This window comes from Mobula birostris, chromosome 4, assembly GCF_030028105.1.
Source record: "Mobula birostris isolate sMobBir1 chromosome 4, sMobBir1.hap1, whole genome shotgun sequence".
Taxonomy (NCBI): Eukaryota; Metazoa; Chordata; class Chondrichthyes; order Myliobatiformes; family Myliobatidae; genus Mobula; species Mobula birostris.
The window spans coordinates 30477398-30489857 of record NC_092373.1 but is presented as its reverse complement, the minus strand read 5'-3'; the positions used below and the strand labels follow the sequence as shown (position 1 = coordinate 30489857).

Below are 12460 nucleotides of genomic sequence, written 5' to 3'. Positions count from 1 at the left end.
CCCCAAATATTTAATTACCCTATCTACAGTGGAAAATCCTACAAAAGTAGTGGAATCAGCCCAGCCCATCACAAGTAAATCCGTCCCCACCATTGAGCCCATCTACGTGAAACACTGCAGTAGGAAAGCAGCATCCATTGTCAGGGACCCCCTCCACCCAGCACATGCTCTTTTCTCACTGCTGCCATCAGATAAAAGATACAGGAGCCTCAGGACTCACACCACCCAGGTTCAGGAACAGTAATTACCCCTCAACCATCAGGCTCTTGAACCAAAGGGGATAACCAGGCATCTTCACTTGCCCCATCATTGAAATGCTCTCACAACTAACGGATTCACTTTCATGTTCTCAATATTTATTTGTTATATATTTATTTTTATTATTTCTTTCATTTTGTATTTGCACATTTAGTTGTCTTCTTTACTCTGGTTGAACAGCCATATCATTGATTCTGATATGGTTATTATTCTATAGCTTTATTGACAATGCCCACAAGAAAAAGAATCTCAGGTTTTATATGGTGACATATATGTACTTTGATAATAAACTTACTTTGAACTTTGAACTTCTGGTTCCCATGTTGTATGGAAAGATATAAGGTCATTACTGTACATACAGAAGTAAAACAGCTACACTATCAAGTCATCCTACTTTCAGCTAATTTCTTTTATTTTGTAGTCTGCAAAATGGCTACATTCCATTTCTCAGAATATTCAACACAACGGTGTTATCCTTTTTTTCTTGCTTAACAATAGAGTGGAATAGATTATTAATGTCAGTGAAACAGCCAGGATTAGTGCAAAACAGAAAATTCTGCTATTAAGATTATCAACAAGCCAAAATGTTATTATATGCAAAATTATCTCCATTTCAAAATATATCAAAACTATCAAATAATTGCAATGAGACATGTGAAATAATGCCTTAGATATTTCACCATCTTTATCCATTTTCTCAGCTAAATGGAGAATAAACTAAATTCTTTATCTCTGAGAAAATTAAAAGCAAATTGAATTTAGATAGAAAATGAGAGAGAAGTTTAATATCTGGGAGAAATGTATTGAATTAAAACATAATTATTTTAAGAAATAATCGTTGGCATCTTTTTTTTATTTTTATAGTTGTTATAGTCATTACTCTTTTTATATGAGGCTCTGGTGCTCTGCACTTTAAAATGCATTGCAATCTTTTTGAAAAAACAGTCAATACTGAGGTGTCAGTCTAAATTACAAGTATGAGAATAAAGACTCAGGGGCAGGAGCCTGGGTTTGGAGTCCAGGTTAGAGCTCACTGCAGTGAAAGGTCAGCGATCCGGTGGTTGAATCACGTCCACAGGTAACCCCCAGATCAGCGAAACTGAAGTTGGAGGCCCATATAGGGAGGTGTTACAAGGACTGATAACCCCTTCCCCGCAGGCCTCTTGGATCAGAGGTCCATGTGGGCCCAGAAGCTGAGACCCGAGGCACCTCACCGTCGAAGGTCATCGATCCAATTGAGGCCCAAAGTCAAACCTATGAATGCCATGTCCAGAGGTCAGCAAAGTATAAAGGCCGAAGTTCAGAACTCGGTGAGTCTGGAAATAGAAAGCTGGAAAGGTTGAAGACAAAAGTCAGTGAGTCCAGTGGTAGAAAGCCCATAAGGTCAAAAGTTGAAGTTCATGAAACCAGAGGTAGAAGCCCGGAGCTCGATTCTGCAATTCCAGGTCAGAGACTGGAGGTTGTAGGCCAGATGTCTGAGAGTCTAGGGCCAAGGACTGAAGGCCCAGAGGCAACCTAGGTACTGGGATTGGGGGCCTGTCTGTAGTGTGAGGGAGTGGGTGGGTGGGAGGGCAGAAGAGGCGCCTGTTTTGCTGTTGTTTTATTGCTGCTTGTGTTTTTTGTTGACGTGTGTGGTGCTGCTGTCGTGTTGAACACTGAGGGCATGCTATGTTGGCACCGGAATGTGTGGTAACAGTTGTGAGCTGCCTACATCACAACCTTGGGTGTGTTGGTTGCTGACACAAATGATGGATTTCATTTTGTACTTTGCTGCACGTGGGATAAATGAATCTGAATCTGAACGACAGTGTCAGCACCATCCAGAATCCAGGCTGACAATCCTGAGAGTGTTGCATTGCCTCCATTCCAGTCTTCTTTGGAGATATGAATGTGAGTGATCAGGAGAAATGAATGAAGAAGATGAAGGAATATGTCCAAAGTCCTGACTAACATTCTTCCTTGGATCAATGCCTAGAGCAGAATAGCAGGTCAACTACCTCAAACTTTCTTTTGAAGGTTTGTTTAGTACAGACTATTTGTTCTTAAAGCTGATGTAACAAGAGTAACTTACACTGCAAATGTGAATCATTGGACATGAATATATACAGTACTCAGAGACATCACCCACTGCTATGTGAATGCAGGTCTTCCTTACAATGGTGGTTATGCAAACAGATGAAATCATGAGTAAATTCTACAATGTGTTGCTTGAATCCTTTCAGAAGTTGTTTGCCCCATTGTTGATAAAATGAAGGCAACTAATGTTGACTTGTAGCGAAGTGGTTAGTGTAACGAGATTATAGCACCTGCTGCAAGATTGGTTCATTTCCCGCTGCTGTGTGTAAGGAATTTGTACTTTCTCCCTGTGACAGTGTGGGTTTTCTCCGGGTGCTCCTGTTTCCTCCCACATTCCAGAGACAGACGGTTAGGAATTAGTGAGATGATGTTGGTGCAAGAAGCGTGATGACACTTGTGAGCTACCCAGCACAACTCTCGCTGATTTGCTTTGATGCAAACAATGCACTTTGCAGTAGATTTCAATGTTCATGTGAGAAATAAAGTAATCTAAGCTCCAATCTTTTAATCCTTAATATGATATTTCATTTCAATCAGTATGAATTTACATCCTTAAACACATCAATTGATTTTGCTTCCGTGCCACATTGGGGTTGGGTGAGAGGGGGGAGGCAGGAACTATTTGTGAAACAGGATTGTTTTTAATTTAAACTTAGATCTATCACAGCAGTTGTGTGAAGTGATATGTTAAGTATTGCTAAGCTCTTTGTTGCTTAGAGTTCAACTCAGTTTCAGATTGATGATCTTCATCCATCGAGAACCCAACAGGAATTGCACCCAAACAAGAGGAATTCTGCAGATGCTGGAAATTCAAGCAACACACATCAAAGTTGCTGGTGAACACAGCAGGCCAGGCAGCATCTCTAGGAAGAGGTGCAGTCGACATTTCAGGCCGAGACCCCCATCCCTCCCCACTGATCTCCCTCCTGGCACTTATCTGTGTAAGCGGAACAAGTGCTACACATGCCCTTACACTTCCTCCCTTACCACCATTCAGGGCCTCAAACAGTCCTTCCAGGTGAGGCAACACTTCACCTGTGAGTCGGCTGGGGTGATATACTGCGTCCGGTGCTCTCGATGTGGCCTTTTATATATTGGCGAGACCCAACGCAGACTGGGAGACCGCTTTGCTGAACACCTATGCTCTGTCCGCCAGAGAAAGCAGGATCTCCTAGTGGCCACACATTTTAATTCCACATCCCATTCTCATTCTGACATGTCTACCCACAGCCTCCTCTACTGTAAAGATGAAGCCACATTCAGGTTGGAGGAGCAACACCTTATATTCCGTCTGGGTAGCCTCCAACCAGATGGCATGAACATCGACTTCTCTAACTTCCGCTAATGCCCCACCTCCCCCTCGTACCCCATCTGTTACTTATTTTTATACACACATTCCTTCTCTCACTCTCCTTTTTCTCCCTCTGTCCCTCTGAATATACCTCTTGCCCATCCTCTGGGTTCCCCCCCCCCCGTCTTTCTTCCCTCCTGTCCCATGATCCTCTCATATCCCTTTTGCCAATCACCTGTCCAGCTCTTGGCTCCATCCCTCCCCTTCCTGTCTTCTTCTATCATTTTGGATCTCCCCCTCCCCCTCCAACTTTCAAATCTCTTACTCACTCTTCCTTCAGTTAATCCTGACGAAGGGTCTCGGCCTGAAACATCGACTGCACCTCTTCCTAGAGATGCTGCCTGGCCTGCTGCGTTCACCAGCAACTTTGATGTGTGTTGCAGGAATTGCACCCATCCATGCCATCAATTACATTATAATTTGAATGGTGCACTCTGTTTGCCTTGGAGTGGATTTCTTGTTTCCCGTCCCAAATTTCTAAATATTTTACATATTTCATACTTCATTAGATGAGAATTTGGAAACCACCCATTCCTCAATGAAGAAATTCACATTTTGGTCCAATTTCAGGAGGCTATGACTTACGTTCAATCACCCCTGGTCCTGATCTGCAAGTTTATAGACTTCATAGTCAACAGAGAGACAGGGGGGCAAAGCACAGGGCTGAGACCTATGTAAGACGCATGCCAATAGAATCAACTACTGACACATCTACCCAGTCTTTTGAAAGGTTTGAAATTCTGAGCTAGTTGAGCTCAAGGAGTGTAATTAATAAATTGTATTTGATTGGCATATCCAGGTTTCGTTTGCAGAAAACTTTAAATATCCAATGGGCATGCTGGACATGTTTTGACATAGGCTATTTAGGAAACGGACCATAATTAGGTGATGAATTACAGTCACATAGAGAGCACAGAGCAATAACATGCACTGCGAAACAGATAAACGGCACCACATGCTAGGTAATTTATCAGTCTCCTGTGGCTGCTTTACTTTGTACACTCACACAAACACAATTTATTGCTGTTACATTCTGTCTTGATGACATAATGATTGAAATTACTTTCAACGGTGTCAGTAGAAGACTTGCAGCCAAATTTTCAACCTCACTGTCTGGGTGCTAACCGTCACCTGGGTAGAGCACAGAAATGAGGAAAAGGGGAAGATGTTTTGAGAGTACCATTCCCTTCCTTTGTGAACACACCTCAGTTGCTACAGGCACTAGTGCCTTTTATGATGTGACATTACTTTTGTAATGTAGGAAACACGTGGCAAGCTCCTGTGGACAGCAATGATCTGCTTTTGTGATTTTTGTTGAGGGATGTTCACTCCAGGACAGCGCCAATATCTCTAACTCTGGTGGAGGCTCTCCAAGATGAAACATTGACTCTGTTTCTCTTCCCCACAGATGCAGCCTGACCTGCTGAGTATTTTCAGCATTTTCTGTTTCTGTTCCAAAGGGAATAACACGCTGCTCTTCTTCAAAGTATGATCATAAGATGTAACAGACTCACCCAAAAGGCCTTCAGTTTAATGCCTTCTCTGACAATGCAGCTCTCTTTCAACAAATAACCCTGACCCCAACACGATGTGTGGCTCCAGCACCCTGCGGGAGTATGGCTTGTTACTGTGTTTGAAGTGGCTCGCAGGGTGGCATAGTGTCACGGTGTGATTCCGGGGTTTTTGTCTTGATGCAGTTGTATAAGGTGTTCATGAGGCCACGCTTGGAGTTTTGGTCACCCTGTTATAGAAAATATGTGATTAAAATGGCAAAAGACGAAAGAAAATTGTTGAGGATGTTGTCAGGACTAGAGGGCCTGATTTATAGGGAGAGGTTGGCCAGAGTAGGTCTTTATTTCATGGAATGTATGAGAATGAAGGGTGAACTTATAGAATTGTTTAAAATTATGAAAGATAGGGTGGATGGTAACTGTCTTATCCCCAGGTAACGGTTTCCAAAGCTGGGAAACATAGACTTAGGGTGACGGGAAAGATTTAAAAAGCAGCTGAGAGATGCCTTTTTAACACAGAGGGTGGTGAGTATATCGAACAAGCTGACAGAGGAAGTGGTTGAGGCAGGTATAACAGAATCATTTAAGAGGCACTTGGATAGGTATGTAGCGAGGCAGGGCTCAGAGGGATGGGCACTTGGTTAGCATGGACTCAGTGGGCCGAAGGGCCAGTATCTGTGCTGATTTGCTCTATGATTCTATGAAATTCCAAAGCGGATAATCTTATAGCACTGATGGAAGCTGCCAGGATCTCCTTTCATTAGAAAATATGAAGCGGAAACCTTTAGATTCCTATGTTACTGGTCCATGGCATTAAAAAGGTTGGGAACCCCTGACATTGAGTCATCAGTCAATGCAGCACAGGTATTGAATCACCATGGAAAACTTCTCCTGCAGATGCATCGCAGCTTGGTAAAGTAATAGCTCTGCACACGGCCAGTGGAAACTGCAGACAGCTGTGGACGCAGCTCAGCACATCATTGAAAACAATCATCTCTTGTCTTAATAGGTTCCTTCATCTGTTTCACTGGCAAGGAAGTGATAAAAGTCTGGAAGATCATGACACAACGAGTTAACTGTGATTAATAAACTATTCTCATTGTTTTTAAGCTCAGGTGTTTTGATAATTTTGGCTTGTTTGTTGCATGGAAAGTAAAACAGATCTTGATGAACCCTAGTTTGAAAAGAGAAAAATTGTTCTGGCAATACAAAAACACGGCAGAAAGTTGCCACGTGACTGCTCAGATGTGCCCTGCTCGTGTTCCTGCACAATACCCACATCCTCTGTCCTTCAGCATCCAAAGTCTACCACTTTCAGCCTTGAGTATCAATGACTGAGTAGCCACAGCCCTCTAGGGTGTAGTGGGTCAAAGGTCCACTGGTTAAAAAAGCTTCTCCTCTTTTTAGTATTAAACCCATGACTGAGAATAGAATCCTTATTCCTAGACTCCCTGTCCCGAGGGAAGAGCCTTGGGACAAGCCAATCAATGCACAATATAATAAATTGAAATGAGGTCAGCTCTCATCCTTTTACATTCCAGTGAATAGGCACTGCTCTTCCTCAATCTCTCAGGAAGGAAGGTGAGTACAGAAATAAAACAGGGACATAAAAGATTCTGCGGATGCTGGAAATATTGAGCAATACAAACAATTGCCAGAGGAACTCAACAGGTCAGGCAGTATCTATGGAGAGGAATAAAAAGTTGACCAGTCAATCCAAGATGTTTCGTCAGGACTGGAAAGGAGCTGAAGCCAGACTAAATATGATGGAGGGAGGGACAGGAGGTGGCAGGAGAGTCCAGGTGGGGGCCTTCCCCACCCTCCTTTTACCCCCTCACCTAGACTCACCTGACACCTCCTGTCCCTCCCTCCATCATTTCTAGTCTGGCTTCAGCCCCTTTGCAGTCCTGATAGATGTTCATGATCTGAAACGTCAACTGTTGACTTCTCTCCAAAGATGACGCCTGAATTGTTGAATTCCGCCCACATTTTGTGTGTGTTTCACAAAAACAAATTCCAAAGCAAATTACTACAATTGCTGCAAATCTGAAATAAAACAGAAATTCCTGGCAATGTTCAGCAGGCCATGCAACTTCTAAAAAGAAGGGGAGCATCAACAACATCGTGAATGTGTTCTGTTACATTTCAGGGAGTGATGAATTGTTTTTATAACCTGGTGTTGCTAGGGTAGCAGCACCATTAGCACAAGAATACTACAGCTCAGGATACCGGAGTCTGGAGATTAATTCCAACGCCATCTGCAAGGAGTTTGCACATTCTCCCCATTCCTTCGGGTGCTCTGGTTTCCTCTCACAGTTAAAAGACGTACTGGTTAGTAGGTTAATTGGTCATTGGAAATTGTCCTGTGATCGAGCTAGAGTTAAATAGGTGGGTTGCAAGGCAGCACATCTTGGTAGGCCAGAAGGACCTTTTCCACGCTACGTCTCAATAAATAAATAAAATTAAAAGTTGATTAAAAAAAAATATGCAGAATCTTCTCCAGGCACGTAATCGTTTGCTGTTGATTTTCTTCCAGGCTAGGCGGAGACGTAGGAAAAGGAGGTGAGGGCACCTGCATGGGAAAACACTTTCGAATGGGATTCATGACACTGCCTGCTCCTCAGGACCGTCTGCCACATCCTTGTGCCAGCGGCTTTTCAGTGAGGTCGCAGTCACTTCATTCGGTCGGGGGCAGTGATGATGAAAGTCACGCCTGCGTGCGCAAGCAACCACCTCCAAAGCCCAAACGGGCTCCGAGCACCAAGCTGAGCATCTCGGCAGAAACTGTGAACGCTGGCTTAGCAGGAACACCAGGGCCGGGAGGAGCACCCGTTGGCACAGGATGGCCGCTGGGAGTAGAGGGGGCGCCAGAGACAGCAGGGACGTCAGGGACGGACGGGACCTCGGGATCAGGAGGAATAGCAGCGGCAGCAGCTGGAATGGGAACAGCAGCGACAGCTGGAATCGGAGGGACGCCAGCGGCAATGGGAACAACACTGAAAGAGCTTGAAAAAAATGCAAGTGAGTAAATCTGTATATACAAGTGAGTATGAGAACTCTGCAGAGATTGTGTAAGTGGGTAATGGTGAATAGGGACTCCATTATACATCCCTTCCTATTTGACCTCATGCAGATGTTAAAGAGGTCAACATTTTGCTCGGTACAGGTAGCAGCTGATATGAAACAAAGGTAGGTAAAACTAGTTGAAGAGCAAGTTAATCATGATCCAAATGAAGATCAGAATAGACTTGAGCTGAATGGCCTACATGTCTCTGTTCCTTCCACACTTACAAATAAAATGTGTCCTCTGATTAATTTCACTTCACAGTTAACAATCTGCCTTTAAATTCGGTAACAAAATGTCCAGCACTCTTGAAGTAAACTGATCAATCAAGAGGATTCATTGCACATAGACTTCTTATACAATGGTTTCATTACTGTGGACGTGTCTTGATAAAGTCCCATGTAGGCCAATGTCCAACAGGTTAGTGTCTTCTGCTGGAATATGACTCACCAATTCAAAACTGTCCCCCCTACAGGAAAGCAAAGTGTGACTCTTATTGTATTGCGTTGTTCTGTGAAATACTGCAAGAGAAGTTTTAAAAAATCTAGAATTGCTATATTCACATGTTGTATAAGATAAATCAACTAGACTTACCAAAAAGTGATTGTGCTTGTTCCCATATACATGTTTAACACTTCACCTGTGAGTCGGCTGGGGTGATATACTGCGTCCAGTGCTCCCGATGTGGCCTTTTATATATTGGCGAGACCCGACGCAGACTGGGAGACCACTTTGCTGAACATCTACGCTCTGTCCGCCAGAGAAAGCAGGATCTCCCAGTGGCCACACATTTTAATTCCACATCCCATTCCCATTCTGACATGTCTATCCACGGCCTCCTCTACTGTAAAGATGAAGCCACACTCAGGTTGGAGGAATAACACCTTATATTAGGTGAGGCAACACTTCACCTGTGAGTTGGCTGGGGTGATATACTGCGTCCGGTGCTCCCGATGTGGCCTTTTATATATTGGCGAGACCCAACGCAGACTGGGAGACCACTTTGCTGAACATCTACGCTCTGTCCGCCAGAGAAAGCAGGATCTCCCAGTGGCCACACATTTTAATTCCACATCCCATTCCCATTCTGACATGTCTATCCACGACCTCCTCTACTCTAAAGATGAAGCCACACTCAGGTTGGAGGAACAACACCTTATATTCCATCTGGGTAGCCTCCAACCTGATGGCATGAACATCGACTTCTCTAACTTCCACTAATGACCCACCTCCCCCTCGTACCCCATCTGTTACTTATTTTTATGCACACATTCTTTCTCTCACTCTCCTTTTTCTCCCTCTGTCCCTCTGAATATACCCCTTGCCATCCTCTGGGTCCCCCCCCTTGTCTTTCTTCCCGGACCTCCTGTCCCATGATTCTCTTGTATCCCTTTTGCCTATCACCTGTCCAGCTCTTGGCTCCATCCCTCCCCCTCCTGTTTTCTATCATTTTGGATCTCCCCCTCCCCCACCAACTTTCAAATCCCTTACTCACTCTTCCTTCAGTTAGTCCTGATGAAGGGTCTCGGCCTGAAACGTCGACTGCAAGTCATATGGAATCTGCTTATAAAGATACCAGACGCTAATGATCCCCAGAAAGTAATTCCTGAGGTCCAGGATCTGTAACAGCTATTTGATCAAATGAATTGATTCATACTTTGAAAGCTGTATGATTGCTGTTATACCTAGGGGGACTGAGTGGTGCATGACTACAAAGAAGTGTATGCTTCCACGCATCCACAAGTGTGAAGTGACCACAGGACTTCCTGTTATATGACTAGTGCATGGTCCACTTTCCAGAGGTTGAAATCGTTCTAGTTGTCGTTCAAAACCTTCCCCCTTTCACTGCGATGCTTCTGCAGACAGACTGAGTGTCTCACACCTCCTGATAAATGTAGTGATTTCTGCCCTGATCTCACTCAGATAATATTTTATCTCTGCTCAGATGGAAAGTATTGCACAGAATGTACCAATAATAGAATCATAGAGACATAGAACACTACAGCACAGAAACAGACCTTTCAGCCGTTCTACGCTGTGCTGAGCCCAGTCCCATCAACCTGCACCTGGGCCATTCTCCTCCATACCCCTTTCATACATGTACCTATCCAAATTTCTCTTAAAGGTTGAAATCAGCCCCACATCCACTGCTTGCACTGGCAGCTCATTCCACACCCTCACCATCCTTTGACTGAAGAAGATCCCCTTCATGTACCCCCTACACATTTTACCTTTTACCCTCAACTCAGGGCCTCTAGTTGCAGTCTCACCCAACCTCAGTGGGAAAAAGCCTGTTTATATTTACCCTATATATACCCCTCATAATTTTCTGTACCTCTATCAAATCTCCCCTCAATCTTCTATGTTCTAGGGAATAAAGTCCCTACCTACTCAACTTTTCCCTATAACTCAGGTCATCAAGTCCCAGCAACATCCTTGTAAATGGGCAGGTGACCAGAACTAAACACAATGCTCCAAATTATTCCTCATCAATGTTTTATACAACTTCAACATAACATCCCATCTCTTGTACTCAGTATTTTGATTTATGAAGTCCAAAGCTTTCTTTACAGCCCCATCTCCCTGTGGTCCCAGGTTATGGCTTCCGGTTATCTTGTATATCAGCCATGATCATATTAGTTGATGGAGCAAACTTGATGGATTGAGAGCCATACACCTGCACCTATTTTCTTGCATTCTTATCGCCTGTACTGTTTGTTCCTCTTCTGATAGAAGTTGCTTTTCAAACAGGATTAACTTGGTTACCATTCCTCATTGTTGGCTAGGACATGTTATTCCTCAGGTTATTTTGCAGAAAGACTTTCTGCTCACAACTTGTCAGTACTCATTCATTTTCCCCTAGTATTCCACAGCCTTTGCTCAATCTGACATAATTCAAAGATGATACAACACCTTGAACCAATGCTTAGCAGACTGATCGATTTTACTTCAACCTTTTCCAAGAGCTATTATTTATTCTTCATATTTCTGCTAGTTTTCATGATACAGAAAGAAGCCTTTGTCCCATTGTGGGTGACAGAACATTCACACTTTACTATTCAGATTAGCTTTATTTGTCACACATATGTCGAAAGGCACAGTGAAATGTGTCATGTGCATCAAATAAAATCAGTGAGGATTATGCTGGGCAGCCCGCAAGTGTCACCACACTTCCTGCGTCAGCATTACACGCCTACAAAGCACTAACCCTAACTCTACATCTTTGGAAGCTGAGAGATCACAGGGAGAACGTACAAACTCCTTACAAACAGCGACAGAAATCGAACCCTGTTTGGTGATTGCTGGTGGTACATTGCCACCCCACTCAGTTTCCTTGCAAGTTACTTTTCTTGCCACTCACTGTGCCAACTGAGGTACAAGTGTATGAGAAGAACTTGGAGCTCCCGGGGTAAAGCCACCCCATCACAGGGAGAATGTGAAAGTTCTACACAGACAGACCCAGGTCACTGGAACTGCGTGGCAACACTACTGTAGAACATAGTACATAGTACAATACAGCACATTACAGGCCCTGTGCTGGCCATTTAAACTACTCCGAGATCAATCTAATCATTCCCTCCCTCGTAGCCCTCCATTTTCCTACTGTCTATGTGCCTATCTAAGAGTATCTTAAATTCACCTGATTCATTTGCCTCTACCACCACACCTGGCAGCTCGTTCCACACACCCACCACTCTCAGTGTTAAAAAACTTACCTCTGTGATCCCCTCATACTTTTCTCCCATCACCTTAAAATTATGCCTTCCACGTATTCGTTACTTCCTGGGAAAAAGCCTCTGGCTATTCTTGCTATCTATGTTTGACACTATTTTGATGTTAGCCTACTATTTGGATCTAACTGTGAGTGTTTATCAGGCCTCTAGATTTCTGATCAGCCTGCTCTTCACAGTATATTAGGATCACAGCTGTGGCAAGAATCAATCCGGTGGAACACAATTATTGCACTGTGGGTGCTTAAGCACATAGACAGTCACTCCACACCCACAGAAACCTTTCCCCAGCCCTGCAGGCTTAGTTTCACCTCCAAGGGGAGAGCCCTTTGTCTCTGACTCACCTCTCAGCAGTCGGTGTGCCAGTGGCAGGGCAGTTCTGAGTTCTACATAGAGTTCCTGATGGGAGCTGCACCTTTCTCTTTCCAGCACATAATTCCATACGTAAAAACGTTGTGTTTCTTTTGAT

At 43.8% G+C, this 12460-nt stretch overlaps 1 protein-coding gene across 1 annotated transcript in view; it reads left to right on the top strand.

The window, feature by feature from the left end:
• Positions 1 to 12460, top strand: part of nyap2a (neuronal tyrosine-phosphorylated phosphoinositide-3-kinase adaptor 2a) — a 221739-nt gene that overhangs the window by 97908 nt on the left and 111371 nt on the right. The window contains exon 2 of the mRNA XM_072254522.1: positions 7733 to 8011. Within this exon, the coding sequence (XP_072110623.1) occupies positions 7733 to 8011 (279 nt within the window). The remainder of the gene's footprint in view (positions 1 to 7732; positions 8012 to 12460) is intronic.